The 24,498-nt window shown below is 42.5% G+C and overlaps 1 protein-coding gene across 10 annotated transcripts in view; it reads right to left on the reverse strand.

Moving 5' to 3' along the window:
- Positions 1-21,631: 21,631 nt before the first annotated feature.
- LOC111250507 (cell adhesion molecule Dscam1-like) overlaps positions 21,632-24,498 on the reverse strand; it is a 151,554-nt gene continuing 148,687 nt past the window's right edge. For all 10 annotated transcript variants that reach the window (XM_022805883.2, XM_086986565.1, XM_022805876.2 and 7 more), the window contains one exon: positions 21,632-24,280. In XM_022805883.2, the coding sequence (XP_022661618.1) occupies positions 24,210-24,280 (71 nt within the window). In that variant the 3' untranslated portion in view covers positions 21,632-24,209. The remainder of the gene's footprint in view (positions 24,281-24,498) is intronic.

The following is a 24,498-nucleotide window of genomic DNA, read 5'->3' on the forward strand; positions in this document are numbered from 1 at the left end:
GACTTCAGAAATTGTGGCTGAATAGACGCTGATCTACGAAAGCTCTACCATCTCATCGTAATTATCTTCATGCGCTATGTAAATAACAGTACTTGGCTATTTCTGTTTCCATTATCAGCTAAAGCAGCTTTGTACAGTAACAGCATATTGGAGTTTTTTTTTTTTTGTATGCTCATACCGAAATATGAAGTATACAATTACACAAAGCACCCTAGCGCAGCAATATGGCGCTATCCATCTGTTCAAGAAGACCTACCTGGAAGAATATATATATATGCATTTTAATGAAACGTACTTTTAACGGAATTTGCAAATACCTATTGATGTTCAGGGTAGCGCCATCGTTACTGACTCGATGGCGTACACCATCTGTTCCTGTGATACCCTTTACGTCCACGTGAAATACAAACTGCGTTAACGATCGTACGAACAAATGCTCACGAAGGTCCGACACATCTGCACAAAACCATGACCCAGACGTCGACAACTCCTATAGCCCGCACCTTGTTTTTAACGACGTCCTAACTAATTTGAACTTCGTTTCATATTATCGGCTTAATTAATTACTTGGAAAACCCTGCATACTATGGTGTCCCCTTCTGGTAGATATCTCTCGTCTCTTCAAAGATCTCTTCGAAAGTAAATTGATTGCGCAACAATCATACTTCCCTTTTCCCAATAGGTCCAGTCAGTCCTGTTCAGCGAAAAGCACCCTGTTGTTTCCTGGCCTATCCGAGCCCTCTGACTTTTCCCACACCACACCGCGTCGTCTGCAACTAGACAAAGAAACAGTACGCCAGCAGCACACGCCACGGTTTTTGTATGTTAGCGACGGAGGATTTGATAACAGCGCAGTTCGTTTGGGCTCGCAGCCCCGGTTACTTGACGCGATTTCTAGCCTTTTCAATAGTGATAATGAAAGAGAGCGAAACAGGCGGGCGAACGAGTCGATGAAAAATGATTTATTATATACTGTCTAGACAATCGTGTTTGTTTGTCTGCCTTCAACTTGCCCATCTGGAAAATTCCACCCCCGCGAAAAATTCAAAGTAGATTTGTTTCGTGCCGCACACGTGTGTAGCACTATCTATGGTAGTTCACAAGGTATCATTACACTTTGCACCATCCGTTAGAAAAGGGTAAAACAACGAGTATATTGAGCTATCGAAATCAAATTGCCTATTATTTGCCTTCGTCCTATGACAGCATTATACCTAAAAGGAAACTACTTATTCTCCTTGTTATTTAACCTTGTTGAAAGGTATGTATATAGGATCGAAATTACGTTGGTTAGAGAAAATCGCGTGTCGCCAGCCGTATAAATAAGTATAGCGTGTTCGCTAATTTTTACTGAAATTTATCATACTGACACAACGTAAATAACAAAAATTGTTAATTTATGAATTCTCGTATAAACGATTTTTTTTTTTTTTTTTTTTTTTTTCTAGATTATGTGCTAGCACAAGGACAGGTAGTTTTTTTTTTGAGCGGCGACGATTACTATGAGTTTACTGAGAGAAATTTCTTCTATTGAAAATAGTATAGCATATTGAGTTTGAGGAATGTTTTCTAAACGATGTAACGTTTGTTCGTTTTTCTTCGTTTACAATTTTAACGTACCTCTTATTTTAACTGTGATAGTTCTACTTCGTATGACGCTTGTTACATGATAGAGAATCTGATCATCCCTCAAAGGTAACATTATTGCTAGATAGTAGATATATAGTAGTTAAGCCACGCGCACAGGTCGGTCAATCACCTAATGTTGGATATTGCTAGAAAATTACAGGTGATAGCGTGCTGGCTGTAACGATAGTCTGGAACGCCATAAAGGAATATCGCTATAGAGACAACGGAAGCAAATCGTACTAAGCTAAAGTGAAATGGATTCGTGTGTTAGCAAAAAGTGTGTTTTTTGCTCATTTTAGCCTATGTTTTTGCGATATGACACTGGTCACCGTCACATCGCAGGCATTCAAAACAGGTCGACGAAATAACTGACCACTTTACGCAGCCAGATACGATAAAGTGGCTCTAAACGTGGTAGGCAATAAAACCATATGTGTATACGAAAGCGCGAGGAAAATAGCGGATAGATAGAATAGCCACCATCTTTCATACAGTAGTTGCAGTTTTTGAGGAAGAAAAAACTGTGAAATGCAATGAGTGGTCTTCGATAGAGGAGACAAGGACGGTGCAAAAAACTCCACAATAGCAATGGACTGTGGCTATGAGGTCGAAGGTTCGAAAAAAGAAAAACAAGGCCAAACCCAATTTCGTTTGTGGGGCTGGAAAAGAATAGCTTGTTAAGCCGGCACTGTAGAAGCTGTTCAAAGCTTTAGCAATGAAAAAGCACCTATTGTTGATACTATCACCACTGCCCCCCCCCCCCCCCTTTCATGTAAGGTTAGTGAAAGTAGAAGAGTCTGTAGTTCTTAACTTGACATAACATCTCGAAAAACTTAACAATACCCGCGTCGTTTTGCTAGATACGCTATGAGAAGTATTGGCGAAACAAGTCGAACAAAGAAGGAGATATGAAAAGAATGGACCCATGTTTTTTGGAGTCGTTCAGACGCTTTTCTTTGTTTTTGAACGAGATTGATCGCGAAATCCCTAATGTACACACGAAAACCGAGTGATGTGAATCAGTCTCTAGCACTAAACACACGTGACTCGGCTACTAGGTTAAAGGGATAACGCCTTGGAACTGTTTTGACAATACTGCTAAACGTTTATTCTTCATCGCCGCCTCTGTCGCAGTGGCCAACTACCCTAGCCCTGAATACCCTTGAGGCCGCGGCTTAATATAGCTGCGGACCTATGCTAGTTTTGATTTGCGCCGGAATTTTGACATACACCATGTCTCCCGGTACCCATTATCGCTAATGGGCATTCCCTTATTTCCCACATGGAAATACGCCCAGTTCGGGTCCAGCAACCCCTGCCCCTTGCGTCGTTGAGGCATCCCTCCTCATCGGCCAGTTGAAGCCTTCCACGTCATTCAGAAACTTGAAAAACAGCTTGAATGCTCGACTTTCGGAAACAATATACATACAGTGTGGCTGTAATACTAGAAAACGTTTGCGCTTGCTAATGGCTCCGTTGAATATTTTCCTTAGTTACAGGTTGAGTTAGTATGTGCAGAAGTGTCCTTCTGTTGTCGTACAGTCGTTTTTAAAATATCATTTGCTAAAATCCATATGTGCAACTCTACTTTAGCACTCAAATGGTCGTTTTTGTGTTCTCCTAAACCTGGAAATAGATTTGCTATTCCGTATATGCTATAGCAGGAATTTTTGAATTTAGGCGCGGCCTTAAGGGTTTGAAGATTTTTGTGAGAAAGCTAGGTTTGGTCACATTTCAAATGGACAAGAAGAGAACGGGAATGAGAAGATACAAAAAAGCAAGAGCTGGACGACAGCTCGAGACTGGACAGTAAGCTCGCTAAGTTGCAGTAGCGAATGGCATGAAACCAGACCATGGCAAAACGGCCAGACAACATCGACGCCAGGTATTCACTACAAAGCTGAGCTAGGCGAAGTACAGTGACGCAGTCCGCCAAAGGCGAACACTGCGGTCCGTGGCCAACAAGCTGGAAATAATCCCCTTGCCACGAAGGATCACACCACCACCCGACGAGATTATAGTGAAAACATAGCCTGTAAAGGGAAACACACAAACATAAGGGGGAAAAAGATGTCTTACAGATCCTGCACCAACAGGAAGGCGCGCAGGTCTATACCTGAAGAAACCTAGAAAATGGTAGCACTCAATGCTCCTCCTCCATCGTGGTATTACAGACAATCGTACTCACGACCACAACACGTAAAATATACGCTAGGCTACAAATATATAAAAGGTCAATTGCCTATACCATTACAAAGGCAGTAGTGGAGTTATAATTACAATATTTCGTTTTTTCACGGCATTTTTCATGCAATATAGTTTCCTTAGATAAGTTAACTAAGAATGCTGGATATTACTAAAAATGATATACTAAGCATTTACTGAAACATGCGATATAATATATGTATGGATGCAATGGACGCACACGTATGGCGCAGAGCATTTGCCTAGTGCGACAGAAGTGGCTCTCATAAGTATATTGTCAATGTTGTAATGTTATACTTGGAAAGAAGTTGCGCTAACGATACAGCGTTGCCTGTTAGGTTATATCTATATAGAACTTTTTAGTTTACAAGAAAAATAGTATTCAAGCCTTTAGGGTATGTGAAAAAAGTATCTAGTCAGTTACTTCATAGACCCGCGTTAAATTGATTAGGTTGCACGGCTTAATAATGCCCATGCATGTTGTGACACATAACTTATTTCAATGAACATGTATGTAACTGTCACAAGGAAACTTAAATATATATATGTACTAAAGCGGCCTGGCTTAGGTTTGTCGTTGATTAACAAGAGCAAGCGTCGCACTCGCTCTGTGCTTTTTTAACGTTATGATGGGTACACGATTAAATTACTATATATGGAAAGTACGAAAATGCATCGGAAAACTAAAAAAGGTCCATGCAAAGAACGACTCTACTTAGTTAGGTTTAATTTAAGCAGAATGATACAGGATGATAGAAAATTGTTAGCGAAAAGGTCGTTCGAGAGGCTCCCCCTGGCTAAAACTCGTGAGTTCTTTTTCAACATTGGGATCGTAGCTCGTACAAATTCACATAAGTAAATAGATTCATTGCTTGTTTCGAAATTGAAGAATTAAAAAGCGTTTTGGAAAAAATACGTTTTACGATGAATACGACTGCAAATTTTTCTAAAAAAATCCCTAACAATGTAACGATTCCTGATCAAACAGTACATTCTATACAAAACAATATTATAAGCTCCCATTTCAGCCATTGTGCGTAATAGCATTCGACTACGTTACGATTAGCCACTAGCAAGACGAGCAGAATAAAAAAAACTTGGTAAGAAATATGAAATGAAAGACCTAGAGGGTAATTTACCCCTGCTATTGTCATACATATTGCGCTACGTTAACGCAAGCAATCCTCTAACCGTGCAACAAAGCGATGAACGATTTATCAACTGGGGTCGAACGTGTTCTGAGCAGAGCTAACGTTAGCAGTGCTACCGTCTACAAGCATTTACGTATGTTGCCAGAAGCCGTAATCCTTCGGGTAGGCCGAAAACGTCGCTGCCGTCCGCTGGTAGCCATGCACTAGTTGTCGAAAAGTTAAGAGGATTTGAAAGACAAAACTTGAACTTACTACACGCGACATAGAGCATAGGCCACAGTCATTTGCCGGCCTTCCAAAACGCGTGCCAAGGTCACACGGCACCATCGAAACGCGCTTATTTTTTTCCCGCTTCCCTTTCATACCCAGTTCGTCGGACCCTCGATTGTAACTAGAGTGTCGCATACTGAGGACCTAGCCTAATATAATTATATAGGATTCCAAGACTTTAACGCATGACCGGATAGCAGCCTCAGCGTACCCTCTGTCTGTAAAGACTAGGCGACGCGACGTCCTTAGTCTTCTTATCCCCATTGGACATGGTCCGCCGTGTCCACTTTGCCTGTGTTGATTTTATGGGCCCGAGGTTTCTTTCTTCCGCTAGCTCACGATTCAGCGCTATCTGCAATGCGGCAAGAAAAAGTAGAAAAGCGCCCACATGACCCTCATTCACTGATTCGTATGCTGAAAAAAAGTACAACGTTGCACTCACCGTAATACACACATACATATATAGACAGAATCGCTCAAGATGTCTAAGACATGATTGAGCAGCAGCGCACTTTATGCTCTTCGTTCGATTCCCAGATGTTCTATAGGCAATCCTTTTTCTTCAAAATGTTCCTGTCTTTTCAATACACGGGAGAAGCCACCCAAATTGCCATGGTTCGCAAGAGCATTCGTCCCTTCACAAACTTGATGTCGCTCTGCAGCAACTGCCAACGTTTGAAAGATTCAGGCGAGTTCTCTCTATCACTTGATCCTCTTTTTGATCGCTTTTATGCAACCACAATACGTCTTCAGCCATTCCAGTCCTACCCGGGATAAATCGAGGCGTTGAGCAGGCGGATCTTGTCCGGCGCGCTGCCTGTGTCCCACCGTTTTGGCGAGCGACGGAAATCGTTGAGCCAACGAACGATGCTGAATGACCTTTTTAAAATCCACCAGCCAACCAACAAACCTAGCGAGCCAAGCAACCACTAAGTCGAAAAATTGGATTACTTGTAACGTACTTGTAACTCAATTTCTATCCTGCCTAACTCCCGTTCGGCAGGGTACCCCCTGCACCAGGACATACTCTTCCGTAACCGGCAAACCCCACTTCACTGTATTCCGTTTCCTCTTAGCAGACCCCCCCCCGCCCGCCCACAACTGCCGCCACCAGTCATGCCTCTAGCGTTTGAGACCCTAACACGAAAACTACTTAAGCGTATTTTGTGCTCCAGTGCGAACAACGCCATCAGCATAGATATACGCTAGTACAAAAACATCGAGCTTATATTGCGGCCTTTCATCTAGGAAACTTCCAAACACGTCCACCATCGCCATTACTGTCACTTCCGTTCAGTTATCTATGGTGATTTTCTTTATTGTAATACCAAACCACCGCGAGATCCGCTGCTACGCACTTACATATTATGACGCCCATGTATATATATTCCGCACCGCACTGTTGTTCCACTTAACCTGATCCTTAGGCTGTTACCGGCATTGTCTTCTGCACATGGCGCTGCCTTCGTCTAATTTCATTTTTGACGTACGCTCATTGCTATCATTCAATTACTGGTCAAAAATGAGCAGGTTACAAAACCTCACAAGGGAGTAAGAAGCATACCTTTCACAATGAAGATTAAGGCTGTCCATGGATAAAGCCATTTTCTTGGGTAACCGACACTAGATAAGGCTACTAAGAATTAAGAGTATCGTCGTGAAGATTAAAGTTGGATGGAGAAGAAAGCCAACGAATGTATCGTGGTGGACGTCAGACAATGTGCAAATGAACCTGTGCACAGGCACAAAGTAGGTGTTACATACAGCTTTTGCTTGAATACTATCTGGAAGAGAAAAATGAACAATTCGTGTTGAATTCCAAATGCGTGGATAAATTTCGCCGATCGACGATTCTAATCCTCTACCCCGGGTCTAACAACTTGAAAGAAATCTAGCTGTACGTTTTTAACTTATCTTTGTTGGTTTTGAAAGTAAAATAGGAGTTATCAATAGGCCTTTTTTGAAACCCTGGGGTTGCATTGGCTACTGGTTTTGCCTGCGTAGAACAGGCCAACACCCACGGTGCAACAGGCTTGTATAAAGTTAGTCGATGCACCACTTGCATTTGGTTGTCAAATTTTGCGTAATATGAAAGTTACCCCTTTTGTACTTCTTATTAAGTTTTTTTTTCATATATCCTAACAGGATTAGACCTAATCGGGACCTGATATTTTCTCCGCGTTCAATCGTTTTGTCTTATTAAGCTAAACCTACCTTTAGCATTTTCAGCATGTGAATGTGTGCATTATTATATTTTCACTTTCAACGACGAAAAATTAGAACTTGATCATCTATACTTACCTAAATACTATGTAACTTATAGGAAATTCTAGCGCCACCCTTTTCTTGACGTTCTCCTCGATTGTTGAGTGTGTAACCCAGGCGTTTTTAGACCCACTTTCACTTTCCGTCCCCCACATTGGAAGACACCCAAGTACAAAGACCAGACGAGATGTGATTATGACGGGCACTCATCTACTCTTCTACTCCTCACTTGATGCCTTCCAGGTGGAAGGATCTACGGGAACATTGGAACGATGACTGCTAGCACCAGCAGAAAACTGTGGTTTACGGTACATGAATATACCTAGGCTACAGTTTGTTTGAAGGTATTTTTAACTATTCCAAGCGGCGTGGTGCGGCCTGAAGGAACGGGGCAGATATTAGAAGGTGGCTACTGAGAATGTACCGGCAGTGGAAGGTCATGATGGAGAAGCGAGTCTCTCCGGAGTCCTTTTTCTGCGCACTACGTAAACCGTTATACATATCCCCTTATCGCAAGTCTGCGCTCGACCTAAAGGGTGCGGCCATTGCAGTAGACCTTTGCACCAGCCTTTCCCTTCCATTCTTTATCCGCTCAGTCCTGTTCGTCTACGAGATGGTATACACTATCTGATGTGCTCGTTCAGGAAAGTTGCCGCTGCCGCCACGCTAGCTGCTATAAGCTTCGTACATACAGAAGGAGTATGTCAAGGCTCGCCGCAGCCAGCAGCTCGCCTCCCAACGACGGGAAGCCTTTGGGTAGATCCAACGGGGTCAAACGGAATTTCTCGGCAATGAATTGTCTCGTAAAGGAGTAAAGACTACGACGTCGAGGCGTAAGGAGTGCGTATGCGAGCGAACTCATTCGCATACTCACAGTAGAAGACGTCCACGAGAAAGAGCGGGCAAGGGACAGTGGGGAAGAGAGGACGTGTTTGTTCGACACTGAGAGTAAGAACATAGAGGTGCACAGCACGCTGAGAAGGAGCGGCCGCACAACTAAGATTAGCAAAGCCATGTCCTCAATGGCAAAAGCAGCGTTGTGATCTCTCACGCTCTGGATTTTTTGTTGCCATCTATTTCTGTTAATAATATTACTACTCGAATATAATACAATGAAGCGTACGCCGGACGGGTGACTGTCTCTTAAATGAAATATCGCTAAAGTACTCACCGTCGCGCACTTGGTCTAATCTAAATTCTTTTAAACTTGATGATTATTATGAAAGTCAAGTAAAATGGCGGCATAAGCAGTGGCTTGGCAAGTCGACAATTAATTTAAAATAATTTATCATTGAATATAATTAACGTATACCACCACCTAACATCAAGGTAGCGCAGTGGTTCTCGGTGAGGTTTTTCTGCTACGTAAAATTCTCAGCGAAACTCAAGATGTCCTCGTACGTCCTTGTGTTGTTGGAGAGGAACTACTGTAAGATACTATACCTGCATATTGTTAGTTAGAATACCATTTTGATATCTTTCCACTACCAACTGTTTTTCTAACAACCTGTACTGAAAGTACTGTTTGTTATTAAGCACAAATGTTATATTAATGCACGTTGACTACCGATGAATTTTTATTTCTATCGCATTGTTGTATATGTATACACATTGCATATCATTTATCAAAAAGACCTATAAAGCATACAATGGAGAGTATGAAACTCCAAATCGAAGTTACGTTTCCTGTTTACAATGATTGTACATATGCTGGTGATCCACGAAAGGCAGGCTTACCTTATACCTCTACTTCAAAAATGCCTAGATACATTCACTCAGAAACTGGCTATCAATACGTTGCGCTGCAAACCGAAAAAACTCAAATTATACCGCTTCCTTACCGGATGTTAGTTATAATTAAATATATTAAGTAAAGAGAAAATCTAATTGGACCATTGACATACTTCCGTCAATAGTTCTTTCCAAGCTATTCTTCGACGCGCTCCCTTGTCGTTGATTTTAAATCGACCCTTTGAGGAGCGTTTCGTACCGGAAGTCTTTCGGAAATCAATTGTCACGGCTGTACGCCTGAAGGGACCGTGTAGGGAACGATGCGCCTGTTACTCGTATTTTCACGTCACATTCGCCGTACGAAAAATGACCATTTACGAGGTATACGAGTCTCTAGCGGACAGACTGATTCGTATTAGCACGAATTCACTTTCACCACCTAATTTAGGTTCTTAGGGTTTTTATTGTTAGGGCTAGTTAGGTCTTATGACATTGACTTCTGATAGAACCAGTCAAGTACTAATAGGTGAAATGTCAGCAGTGGCATTGGCTTCGCATAGTGGCTTGCCTGATCGCTCCTTCGTAGTTGAGATTAGTGACCACCTTTCCGAGCGTAAGTTTTGTGTTTCTTGTGTCTTTCAAGGGTTCCACTTATCTTTGTCTAGGAAATGGAAATTTTCCAAAGCTTTGTGCACAACTTATCAAGACAATTTTAAGGTAGACGTAGAACCTTGAGTTCCAAATCTTAGTAATAAATTTGCCCTACAAATAGCGATCGACCACGTTCCGCGTTAATGCACTATAAACAAGACGACAATGATCGTGACAAAGTAAAAAACTTGACGACATAGTGTACTCGCCGAACCGCAAGCGCTCTGCCAAGTTATGTTCGCATGAAGGCCCTAGAGTCACTTTCGGTTCGTATATTTACCGTATATAAACCGAGAAGACTAAGGTCGTATTCCATTAGTTTTGTAATGAGTTATTTTAATGCAAGAAAGTATAATGACTTCTAGCTTTCGTGAGGTGCTGATGATATCAAAGTCGACGCATCTCATTTAAATATCTGAAGTAGACTATAGAAAAAAGTAGTTAACAGATGCAATACACCTTGTGCATCATTTGTACACCCAGGTGTTTAAAGCATCGCTTTAGAATTAACAACAAAAAATGGTCGACCAGATGCCAAAATTGTTGATTTTTTTTTCTGCAATCAAAAGTCGTACGCAACGAGACCGCATGAAGTTGCCTGGGCCGATGCTGCTAACCGTGCTTTTTCTTGGAGAAACGTTGTCTGTGCTCGACAGTGTAGTGACTTAAAAAAAACTTTTTTAAACTCATTCTTAATAGTATTATTAGAATAACTTTTAAACAAGTTTAGACGGGCCGCCGCTGTAACACCGAAACTCCACGGTACGTCACCAACACGAACTTGACTGTGTGAATCCAGCTTGTCTTAAGCGCTCTTTGGGCCTTGATAGCTCAGCCAGAAGCTAACCTATTTAGTTGCTTTGTAAACTACTGCTATTTTTTGAAGATTTCCAAAACAAAGGCCCATAAATAAGGTTCGTCCGCTAATCTAAATCGACAAATCCTGCTTGGAGAGAGAGAGTGGAAGAGCCAGTTGACATCTCACGATAACAATATTCGGTTGCATTATGTTATCTGTAAGGTACTTGATTGCCTCTACATAGGATAAGATTAGCTCTGCTAACGATTCGAAGGAGCCTGCAGTCGATGTCATTCCGAGCTCTGTCCCGTTGTCCGTCCTATTAAACCCCTTTTCACTAAACAGAATTTACCATGGGCAAATTCGTTCATAAAAAAAGGTTCGTGCTTGCGAACAAGCACTATTCTACCTGCCGTCCTACATACCTAAATATCTCACTATATGTCATGGAAACGTTTAACCATTAACAAAAGGTTATCCGCATTAACATGAATCCAAGTAATACTCTGTTAATATTAAAGTAGTCCTGTTAAAAGGCTCAGCTTGAATTTCAGCTTTCTGTGGGTAAGGTTCCTCGATCGATTAACGAGACGACAAATCGTGAATACGTTTACGAACAGCGTTCATTCTATGCACTCAACTACACTGGAACACAAACATTCCTAACCTCTGGTTTTTAAGGGTAGAAATGTGCAGAAGCTGTCGAGCGTCAGCTCTAAAAAGTTTTGCTGGAAGAAATGATGATAAGAGGCTAGTAACTGCAAGAGTAACCACGAATTGGACTCCAAAGATAAAACTGCATACAGCTCTTCCTATGGAATATAAATCGCTGACACTTATAGTTTCTCAAAAACGCAGAACTCAATGTAGACGTTTGTTGGCGGCCGATGACTAGCTCCTCGTTGTCAAATCTACATTTTCTCAATGCTTTCGTATTTATCCTCTCGCCAGCAGAATTCTCTCCTTGTACAGTTCATTCCAGATAAGATCTGCCTCAATGTTATCCTCGGTTTCCTCTTTTCATCGGTTATCCTGCACGTCAACGGACGGCGACCAGTCGATGACACTCTTGACTGGATGCATTTAGTCGCTTGAGAAGTCACAGGCTTTGGGTCTTGAGCAGCGGGAGGGCAATTTACACTGTTGTTCGTAGGCTAGGCAGCTACTCCGTTCTCTTTAATCTGGCACTGATCCTGCAAAGTACAGCCAGCGGTCACGTCTGCGAAAGGAACGGCGGTGCCACTCACTTATTTTAGATCTGTAGTGGTTTTGTATTCAGTTCGCCCTCCTTCCCCAGTTCACAAGCACCCCATGCTTCAATCACGCTCGCTGCCTCTTGTCCGTTCATCCTCCCGTCAGTACAACACTGATCAAGGTCAATTCTAACTACTTTCTATCTATAGCCCCGTTGACACCCTCGTATAAACCGATATTTGTCACAGGCCGGGCGGAGTGCGCGTAGTTGTATTAGCCTGACAAGTTTCATTAAAAAATCTCGTTTCTGCATCATTTACGTGATTACGATTTGTGTACAATTGTATACTGTGTATAGATTAGTTATATAGACATCCTAATTTTGTCCCCCAAGACATTTATCGATGATGTATACAATAAGTTAACGACCTAAACATTTTGAAGCGCTTGATCGACTAACTCGTTAGTTAGTGCGTTCAGAGAGTGTAAAGGTACCGAAACCTCTGCGAAGAATAGTCTTCAGTGAAGAATAGGTATTTCATTAAACTTCAGATCTGGTTCCTTGAGACTACTACATGTACGGTATGCTTGCAACAATTAATCGGACCTCCAGAGTAAAGCATTAACTGAATATGTTCAGCGTTTTGCATGTCCCTTTTTTTTTCTTAGACTACAAAAATGAAGGGAACAATTATTACAGATTACCGCTAGAGTTTCAAAGACAGTGAACATCGCAGCGTCGTTCGGCGCTAGTTACGGTGCGATTATTGCTTGACGTGTACCCTAACTATATCGCCGTAGAGTAACGCTCAAATGAGATGTCACTTATTAGGTCGAACAATTGAAATGAACCCATTGAACTTTACACTATACTATGTTCGTATTGACTTATCTACATACGGTCCGTGAAAAGGTGACAACTGCAAGAATTTGGCTCTTGAAAACCCTCCAACCATGAAAGGTAGAACAAAAACTCTTTGGTATATGTTATATGTACTTTTCTTCATTATATACATATTCAAGCCAGCAGTCTGCAAACAACCTTCGTATGACTTATTAGAGAAATTGCCGACACGAAAGGCCACATTGCGTACCGTCCGTATTGATATCTGGCAACTGTCGAACTAATACCAGCTTAAATTAAAAGCTGTCGCTTGATTCTGGGTTTTGCCACCGACATCATCACTGAAATGCCCATATTGAATAGTGCATTGTCATCGAGTAACCGCATTCATCGTTGGGCTACGCATTGATGAGACCTTTCGCATGTTTCATTTCCGAGTCATATGTCATAATAACAATTGCACCTACTACCCATCGCACGCGTTCATGAGCTTCGGCTTAAAGGTTTTAAAAAGCTTGACCCTTCTTTAGTTGACCGGCGCACACAGAATTACATATATTCTACAGCAGCTCTCTGATCCCGGCCCATTTTTTGCCGCTAATAATTACGTGAAGTATCTTGAGTGTACACTATATATATGTTTCTATTCGTATCAGACCCAGTTCGGAAAATTCTTTTTTTTTTCCTTTTACTTTTCTTCCTTTTCTTTGGTGCTTCCATTAGAATTCTATAACATGTGCTTTGAAGAATGTTATATTAGGCCGATAAGAAACTTCCATACTTTCATATTTTCATGCTTTTTGCTCAGAGGTTTCCGTGATTATAGCAAGTCGTTCTTCTGCTAAAGGTCGTGAGGTTTAGGGACGTCTTTTGTGGTTTTAGATACTTTAATTTATGCTATTAAAATGATTGCGTTGATAGCAAACTGGTGTTTCGTCAAAGACCTCAAATGGTTTTTGCCAGTTTTCGGTGCATTTCACCAGCGTTCTAGTCCCTTGGAAAGCGAAGACGTAATCACTGAGCATTGCTTTATAGCATTAAAATAAACCTCTGCCTCTAAGCTCACTATTATCTAGTACAACTAAATTATCTTCCAGTGGGAGATATCCAATAACTCGATATAAATATTTACCGTATTTCCTTTGCTAATGATACGTCGTTTAACAATTGTTGATTCGACAAATAGTTTCGGATAAGCTAATACTGGGCTAATTGCGGAAGTTCTGGACCTGGTCAGTTTATGTCCGTCCTCAAGGCATGGAGAGGGCGCCTCTCTTTGTATTCGCTTGAGTTTTAAGGATCCGGGGAATTGTTCTAACTTGATACGGACGATTGGTTTAGGCCCTAGACTTCCGCCAACAAACAAGAACATCGACGGAAAAGGTCGACAGCAACCTGTTGTCGGACCCATTGGAAAGGGCCGGCTGTAAATCTGTCGTGATTAGAAATAGCGCGTTCTAGGCCGGGATAGGGAAACGCTACACCGCAAATTGGCCTGTAGCAGCCATTTGTTTCATAGGACAGGATTGCGTCGAAAGGCGGATGTCTGAAGACAAAAGTTTGAAATATGACAACGAAACACTGGTCAACACCATGTGAAATGTAAGCCGTTTATGACTATAGAACAATAGGCTCAATCGTGCATGAACCATAGGATGCTATTTAGATAGACGCTTAGATAATAATAAAAATTTAAGTTATCAATGCGTACTCGATGGAAAAAGGATATTTAAATATAAGGCAGTTGGGTCCTGAGCAACGTTATAATAGTAATCAGTAAAAGGCAATCTAAAGCGAGCCTTTCTTAATGTTGAATAAAAGTAATGCGACTGGGTTGATTGCAAACCTGGAAGGTTAAAGGAGCACAAGGTTTGGGTGACAACAGGGAATTGGAAACAACGATAGTTGCGATTGAGATCCCTAAAAAAATTGTGGGCTCTTTAGAATTGCATTTACTTACAAACAATTGCTAGTAATTTCATTAATTATTATAGTGATATATGAATAGATGATTAATGATCGATTAAAAGAAATTACTGTTATGTTAAATAAAGTAGGTGAATCGATAAGCCTTATCCGTTACTCTAACTGCTTCAGATCAACAAAAAAGCCTAACAAAGGATTAGAATAATCTCTTTTTTTTTCTAAGCAACCAGTTTGGTGCAGTGCAAAGAAAAAAAAACAGCTTTATGGAAAACCGAGCTACGCTAATGTTTTTTCCTTTTATAGGAGCCGCGTTAGCATCATATCTGTCGGGTAGCCTTTAAGACGTAGCACGTATTTCACGAATTTAAGGATCGTTTCAAAATTCGCTATTAGATCGCCTATAGTTAAAGAGAGAATCATCTGATCACTGCATTGCATTAGTACATAAATGGGTCTCGCCTCAAATAATCACGGAAGGACCAAAAAAGGAAGCAAGGCCTTTAAAAGTTAAATGCGTAAAGTAGAAAGAATAGTACCCGTAATTAGTAATATATGAAGCAGCGAGCTGGCTCGCTTAAAGTAAGAGAGAATTATGTGTAATCATTACAATAGCTTGAAGTCAATGGAGGAAAGCCTTAAATAGGAAAAGGCGATCTCTATGAAATAAACAGTGAATAAAAAATTGTCAACAAAAACTTTCCCCTATGACTGCATAAGAAACCGTAATGTTTCGAGTTATAAGCCAGAGGCGTTGCTAGCATTGCGTCCGACGGGTCGTAAGACCTTCAGTATTCTAATATATAGCAACGATAGGCTCACTTAAACGTCGTCGTTGTTCAGTTAGCATATTAGAGCAACCGTTGTAACGTTTATTGCATAAATTTGAAGACTCAACCAGCGGTATTCCTTAGTATAATTTAAATCGTTAAAAAAATCTAAGGCAGTGTCACGCATACATACGCGCACATCCCGTAGTGTTAACTTAATCTAGAAAGCGATCTGGTATGATTCCCTGTTAAATCCATGGTGTATTGCATAGTATTTTTTTATTTTAACGTTAAACAAGATAAAGGATAGTCCAGGCATAGTTGCTACGAATGATTCCATGAACGATCGTCAACACCGACTGGCAGATTTGAACCCACAGAATAGAAAAAGCTACAACATTAATCAAATCATGGATTGTTTTAAAGTAAACGCTTGTTTAAGTGATCTGCAGTATTCATTCATTTAGACAAGCGGCGCTCTATCGTCGTGAGAGCAACGGATAGTATTCAATACTGGTATGTAATCTTATGTGGAGCCGTGGTAGCTTCATTGACGTGAGGGTGCCGTTGTCCTGCTATATTTACCGAAAGACACTACAATTTATCGCGCCTTATGCGAACGCGGGTGGCTGTTCGTCTAATGTCTAATGCGTCGCGTCGGCTAGCAAAATCCGTCGAGGAAAGGCTAGCTGGGAGAGCGCATTTGCATTTTGCGTTAAGCAAAACCCTTAGCCGCACAACGCGGCCGACACTCTAGGGGAAAGTAGACATCCCCGTTTGCCCGAACCATTTCTCCCTGACGGAGACACGGACTTAGCCAAGCGTAGTCACGCATCTTCGCAAAGCCTCGCAGCTATCGGAGTGCCAACAGTTATTTATTAGGGCAGACCGGTGGCCAGTAATCGTGGTTGGCGAGAAAGGGGCAACCCCCAACTGCACCGAGAAAAGGAAGAAGAGAGTAGATAGAGAGATGGAATATATATATATATATATACATAGAGGGAAAGAGATGTGCAAGCGCTTCGGAGAGGACCAGGAAACAGGCTAAACGTCGAACCAAAAAGGGAAATGAAGGCAGCACGTTCGAACCGACGATCAGAGCAGGCCAAGCCCAGCTTCGCCTAGGTTGTTGTGACAGCCCGGCGCACATCACGATGACAGCAGAGATGTTGGGAAACGTTCCGATAGAGCACTCGAAGTTTGGATGAGTTGGGCAGCGACACGAGTCGGAATAGTCGGGTAATTATAAGAGCGGTCGGTCGGTCGCTCTGGGCCTTACTATCGTTGTTCGTTGTCTCAGTGGAACATCTGGGGAGTCAGAAATTGCAAAGCGAACGAAGGATAAGAAAAAGGGGGTGCGGTGGGACATGGGAACAGGAAAATGAACGCCCGTTGAGTCGTGAGCTAGCGACGAGCCAAAAGGGACGCTGAGATGTCGTTCCTTGCTAGAATGGAAGACGGGCAACCTTTGGATAGGCTGGTATTGGTGGCATGATTCGAGTGGTATTTGTGCGGGTGCAGCAGACCCACAAGCAATTGCCGTTGTTGGTGGTCGTTTGGTTTGCTAAAGGGCGACGATGACAGCCAAGCCTAGAAAACCACAACTGCTGGTTCTGGAAAAGCAGAACGTAAAAGGATGGATCGTTGTACGCGTCAAAGGACTATAATGGTGAGAAGAAAAGAGACGATAGAGTAAACAAGCACTCGGCAAGTGATAGTGCTATTAGCGAATATCAGCAGTTCCACTGATCACAGTTTGCTGTAACCAGCTATCAACAGACAAGCTAGACGACAACACTATGAACCGAGTAAGCAAGCAAGCTTAAGAAACCAAGATAAAAAAGGAACCAAAACCGCCTTTTCTCTTCCTGTCTAGTAGTCGTCCTCTGGGGCAGTGATCCCTTAACAACTGCAGTTGTTGCCAATGGGCCATCCTCTGATTCGCTGGGTACATACGAGAAAATACGCATGATACACAATGGAGAATAGTGCACAGCGAGGCCGATCTTTCTGCCTCTTATTCCTAAAGGCCTATGGGCGATGGGTTTCGACGAAAACGTTTAGGAGCCAGCGTGTGATGTGGTTGCACTGCTTGTGCCTGCGCAGATGAGCACTTTCTATCGGTGTTTAAGAAGGAAAGTTGTTAAGTTAAGCGACAGGATGGAAGCTGCACACATGAGGATGAGAAACACGCGAAGTTTTTTCTTTGCAGAACCGCAGTGGTTACTTACTATACTATGGTCGCGTCGTTGCTGGTGCGTGTGCCTGTGCCTGCTGCTGTTTTCCAGCGGCTGTAGCAGCGATATATCGTGACGACAAGAATCCCGTCCGCTGATAACCGCGCTGTCCAGTTCCGGCCCTCGTCCGTCGAGCGTAAGTGCACGTATCGCCGCCTCAACCTCTATCATGGCACCAGGACCACGAGAGCTGGTAGCTAGTTACTGTTTCGTTATAGTATATATTGTCTCTTCTCTTTTTATATAATAGGGTCCATCTTCTAGGCTAGTCGAGCCAGACGAAGCAAGCAGACCAGCCTCGAACCGGCTGGTCGTTCCAGCAACAACTGAAACCCTATAGTAGCTTTTATCCCTTACACCCGCTCCGTTCATCGTCGAATGCTGCTTGCACTCGGAGTAGTAGCCTTCAACATTGCAGATGGCGAAAAGAGCCAGCAAATAAAGAACGGAAAATCCCTTAGTCCGCTTGGCGAGTGCGTCGCTCGGGCCTCTTAACTGGGGCGTTAGGTAAAGATTGCTTAGCGTCTTCCGCATCAATAACAACAACGACTGCCACTCCTACCACGGTTTTTGGTGTCGCTGGTGCTTACTAACTGCCAAGATCATGGGTTTGCTTTTCTTATAATGTTATTCTCTCCTAGATTAGTTGTGTAGCCATCGTTTGTTTCCACTATAACCGAATCGTTTTGCCGTACCGTACACCATACTCTTGCCTCACACCCCTTTTCGTTTAGTAGGTTGGACAACATTGTCAACACCGATAAAATGAGCAAAGGGTAAAGCTTCTAAAAAAAAATATGATAGCAATTGGCATACAATTGGGAACTGCTACGCGTTTTCGTATCCATATTGGAATCCTTATTGCATTGATTTGTCTCTTTCCGACAATTCTGCATACTAGTATGTAAAGGCAAAAGATTCGCTTAAAAGGGCTTGTTTTTAGTTGGGTAGCAGGCGTTGGGGCTAGGCTGCATTGAACTATTGTTAGCAACCTTTTCCTTGTGGATCTATGATATATTACCGAAGTCAGTAGCTGCATTAGTATGTTTGGATCAAGCGATTTCATTTTTAGTATCCATATCCCACCCATTCCACTACTACTGCTACCGCTGCCGGCTGCAGAGGTCCGAGTCGAATGTGCCTGTGTATGTGTGTGTGTTAGTATGAGCTGAAGGGGGAAGAGCTCCATAGGCCGGTAGTGATAGCCAGCGGCAGGACGATGTCTCATGGTTACTCGTGAGTTTAGCGATGTCTTGATTTATCCTTGAGGCCACCCGAATCCACTAGTAAACCGACTGACCGATCGGCGGGAAGGCCGAAAAGCAGCGGCGGCGGTAGCCTAATATAGTAGTATTTGTCATTCGAGCAAGCCTATTTGAGCTACTGCAGCAGATATGAGGCAAGTAGGAGCAGTATCGCAAGACGGAAAAGAAAAGCTCGCCAGGAGCGTTCTTCCAACGAATGAAGAAGGTTGGATACATTGCAGTCCGTGTAGCATCGGAACAGAATAGCTGCTATACGATAAGCCAAAAGTCGCCGACCTTAGCTACGCTTGGTGGACCAAGAAAGAGACGAAGAAAGCTTTCCGCCTTTTTCCATGGTTGCCATCGTCACTGAGGCAAGCTGCTCCCTTCGCCTCGCACAATTGAAGCGATGCGACTACTGCCCCACTGGCTCATTCCGAGCTTTAACATAAAACTATAACACACATATATATATATATATATATATATAGGGGTCCTGATAGCGGCCTGGCCTCCGCCTGCTTCTCCTTCTTTCGCCTATCCCAGTGGATATAGGAAGTGTCAATTTGTTTTTACAGACTGCTGTTTCTCGCTTCTGCTCGTCGACTTGTTGGACGTCAGGTTGGTGGCCAGAAACCGGCATCTAACTCCTAGCAAACAGCAGCAGGCAGCGACAAGCTGCATGGCCCATTGCACTGAAGCGGCCTCGCTCAATGAAGCTGCACATGCGGCCTCAATAATGACTGCTCTGGACTTGACTTACGGCACAGAGTGGAACAAGTAAGCAGGGGAAATACGTTGGGAGTTAGACGACAGTTAGAAAGCTAGTGAACAGTATGAAGGTGTGAGAAGTGGTAGAGGAAAAACTCAGTTCAATGAGAAGGAACCACATATAGAAGATGTGGCCTTGGCAGCAGAAAGCGATTAAGCCAAGTAAACCACAAGGCTTCGTAAAGTGAAACGTGTCAGGGTTCCCTGCTTGCCTCCGACTCCCTCCCCGACAGCCCCTCTCAGCAACATTTGCCGACAGTTCGTTTGCGACCAACCCGGCTGTCGGGAAAACTCACCCGAAAGCGGATCCATTTTCCGTGCGCGTCGACTATGCTGCATCTTTCCCAGCGTGCAGACGACTGCTTCTACGATTTCGGTTGCCGGCGGCTGCCGTTACCAGTGCAAATGTCTATATGACAGACATGCGGCACTTGGACCGCGTGGCGGCGGCGTAATACTGGAGACTGCTGAAACTAAAATTCGCTCGCGTTGGGTTGGTTCCGTCTCGATGTTCTTAATATGGACTATTCGAAGTATACTTGACCAATAAGCATCAGTTGGTAAAGATAGGGCTGCGGTGCAGGGGATTCAAGTGAATAAGGCCAAAAGATACAAACATAATAGTGTCCTTACAGTAACAGTAAAAAAGCAGCTGGCCGAATGCAGTGCAGTTACACATCTGTTGGGTAGCGACGACGGCCGCCAGAGGGCGAGCAACCAAGCATTGCTTTCCGTCATTTGTTGTGCAAACTAATGAACACTCTTTTTAGAAGGAAACTTCTCGTAGAAAACCTGAACCACACAAATGATGGACATAATCACTATGTATGATTATATTAAGCTACTCCCTGTAGGTACACGCGTTGTCCACGAAGCAAACGGCAACTTCTGTACTAAACACGGTGAGTAGGTAATCGTGATCGAGGATGAGGGACTGACCTTACCAGTGGCTAAAACTTACCAAACAGAACTGCCGAAGGGCCCCAGAAAGCAGACAGCCAGTGAACAAATCTGTCATTCCGATAGAACACAAACGCTACCAAGGAATCCCCGCCGAGTTTAGAATGGCGCTAGCGCCAAACCACTCATAAACAGTATGTTATTGAACAACTACAAGCGTTGATCCGATAGGACAGAACTATACTCTGCGCAGAAACAAACTGTAGAGCGACAGCAGCAGTTTCAGGGGGCTCTATAGTACGATTAGCAGCGAATGAGCAGAAGTAACAGAGCACTCCAAAGAAAAATGTGGAATATTCATATTTAGCTAGAGGACACAAAACGGTGTTAACTTTTTTAGAGGGCTATAATATATAGTATATGATAAAGCTTAACTTTTCTACATACTACCCGATCGATAACTATCAGCTTTTTCTGAACTCTATGTATAGCAAAGAATATGCTTCAAAAACATCTTGAGTATTGGCTCGACGATCTACGTTAATAACTGGAAAACTGTTTTTTTTTTCTTTTTTTATTTAAGTAGCTAATAAATAGCGTACTATTAGTACGTGTCAGTTGAGAAGCTGAGATCTTGACGACATGGTCTATCTAGAATAGGTGCTTTATACTGGAAGAATATCTGAATGTTATTGTTGAAGAATCTATATTTCTTCGGATCTTCCAAGCGCGTCTTTAATGGTTTGATGATTTATCTATGTATTCTTGTTCGAAAATTTAGTCAGTCATATCTTGCTCCAGTGCATTGATACTGACGTCAATAGTCAATTGAAGAACTCCTCAATTGTCATACTAAGCTGTGTCGTGTTCTCAAGCAGGTTTACAGTTCAAGGACTTATCTCGAGCTTGTAATGTAAGCCTCCTTAACGAAAGGATATTCTCTGTTTTAACCTACCTTGTTTATAACATATGGCCACAAGCATCGCAATTACATTCTCCAAACCTGCTAAACATAGCTATCGAAGACGAGTGTATAAATAAGGACAATTTTTGTTATGAGTAAAAATATAAATATTCATTTTTATTTCGTTAAATATCATCGTTATTATTACTTTAGAATTATAGTTACAGTCATCGTTGACGCAAATTTTTCTGACGATGCCACGAGCGAACGAGTGTCCAAGCGAAGAGACCTTTGTCACTATCGACTTGTATGTTATTTCTAGATATTTTCCTCACGCTAGAAAGAAGTTAAGGGCCGATTGCATCCTTTACAACCATTTTCCCGTTGCCTCTACGTAAACATTTGATTTCTTTTACACTTTCGCGTGTCTGACACGATCCTCCGCTACATCGATCAGGCACCGCCAGCGTTTGCCTATGGCCCGCAGATCCACAAAAAACCATGTTTTCTTTTCGATTTCGGACGAGTTCTTTACGGCCCAGCCTCAACATTATATCTTTCGGTTGTTAATTTTTCCACTTACTTGAATTTATTAGAAAGTTTGCCTAACCACAAAATATATTATTGCATAACGAGACGATGTTTGGTTCTTCCTTCTTTTTGATCTCCATTTTGTCAACCTTATCCCTACGCGCACGGCAGCGAGCTCTAACGTTTTTTCTGCTCCTCCTTTTGTAAACGCTCTATTATAGTCTTATTGTTTCGTATGCGCCATCAGTTGCCATATGCTGCGTTGTGATCTGGTTGTGGACGCATTGCATCAGTTATCTTAATTTTATTATTGTATTTATTAGAGATTATCAAGACCGTCATTGCCGGCCTTGTAGCAAATGCTTCAGGCCGTGATTGGCCGACTGACAGTCACCGTCATGCGTTTATGTCAACGTATGGTTGCTTTCGCGGGAAGTTTCTAACGCTGTCAGCGTTTAGCAGGTGCTGTTTAACAGATGCTGAACCGGAGACACGATATCATCATTAGGTTTTTTTTTCATTTTTAATTACCTATTGCGCTACCTACCTTACTTATTGATCGTCGTTGGGCCACAGCATCGAACTTCGTTGAGACGGAAATGAATTGACGCATATTGCGGCTCACCACCGTTTACTACTTTTCTACATTACGCAACCTTTACGCAGTCAACAAACGAAGACGTAATTCATACGCCGATCGAACCGTTCACGCTTTTACGACGTCGTTGTAGGTGTATCTAAATGTATCCAGTTGAACTAAGTCACTAGTATGTCAGACATTTGTTAGAGTGGAAAGACGCCTCCTATATGCTCTTTTTTCTTCATCAACTTTCTCACCCGATACAGGCCTCCCGTCGCTACGACTGCCATTCTATGTTCCCATTGCCATCCCGCGGTGGCACTCAGTTGAGATGATCGGGCCCGAGCACGGGTAATCGTTATCGGCCTTGTCGTTCCTTTACCTTATTTTCGTTAGCTTTTTACAGCATTTGTTTCTAAGGGCGTAATGGCATACTGAACAGCTCGTCGAGCATGGCTATTCATTGAAGGAATCGACCATTATTTAATCAATCAGTGCAGCGCGGCCAGTATGGCCTCTCTATTTACCAACACACTGATTTATTTCGACTAGTATCGTCGTTCGAGCTCTCAACGGGACCGTTTACCAGATATTCAGTAGACGTCTTCCTAGATACCGTTTCATTGTTTCATTCTCTTTGCATCTACAATCATTCGTCCATCATCTGTCGCTATCATTTTGCTAATTATTTCCAGTTCTCTTCTTTGACTGAGTTGTCCTTTACAAGCATATGTACAGTCTCGGAGCAACACTTCAGGTTCTAACATCGCCGTCTCGCATTTTCAGGATAAACGCAACAAAGTTAATAGCAGTAGCTATAATGGTAATACTAGTTTCCATGATCGTAATATCCATCAGTGATCAATCATTACTCTGTTATTATTAAGACAGCTCTAAACAATCACTACTGTGCAGAGTCTCATAAGCTCTTTCGTATTGGGTTCGCTTTTAATTTATTTATATATTCGTTACCTTAGGCCACACGGAGCTTTCTGTCCTTCGGTGCGAAGCTATCACATCAACGCCGTCGGCATCGTTGCCGTCACCGTTTGTTGATGTCACAGCTGTTACGGTTATTGTATTGTCTTTATTTCGGCATTGTCGAGCGCTTATTTGATATCTTCTTGTACCATTTGTGTGAGTGTTCCTTATGTAACGCTATCTGCCTATGTACACGTAATATTTTTACAGAGCTTTCCCGTTCGTTTGTCTAGCCGGAAGTTGTCAAAGACCTATGAAACATGCAGATGTCACGGACGAAGATTTTCCTTGCGTGAGATAGTACACCATCTATGTGTATCAGTTAAATTAGCTATGATTTAGTTCGCCAAATAACGCAGAGTAACTGTTCTTCTAAAACAATATTCGAGGTTTTATTCAAAGATTGTATAGAATTTGAAAGGGTGTGATTGAGTAGCCGCCGACAACGACAGGCCATTGAGGTCCCAGCGTTTAGTCATCGTCATAGACGTGGTTCTGTTCTTTTCAAATCATCCGCCCTGTCGAGACTCACTTAGAAACACGCTTACAGATGGTTTATTCGTTTGATTTTCTACACAAGTATACACTAAACGTTTCGTGCATTGCTATTGGTTCCGTTCGTCCTTTTATTATAAAAACTTGCGTTCAGGTGGCGGTAGGGCAACGCGATACGAGAAATTATAGGCGCTGCTTGTATCACCTGTAATTTGTGAAAAACACACAGCAGAACAATCGTGGTAAAAACAAACGAGTTTGTGTGTCTTTTTCCCTAGCCAAGTCTAGGGATGGTGGTTTCTCTTTTGATATCTGTTCGATATTGTCTCTATCTAAAAGCGACCCCGTCCGTCTTGCTATCGCGGCAATGCAAAATGCACAGTGGACGTACGCACCTCGTTAGAAGGAACGGACAATACATAT

The sequence above is a fragment of the Varroa destructor genome, unplaced genomic scaffold (genome assembly GCF_002443255.2).
Source record: "Varroa destructor unplaced genomic scaffold, Vdes_3.0 BEIS01000004.1, whole genome shotgun sequence".
Taxonomy (NCBI): Eukaryota; Metazoa; Arthropoda; class Arachnida; order Mesostigmata; family Varroidae; genus Varroa; species Varroa destructor.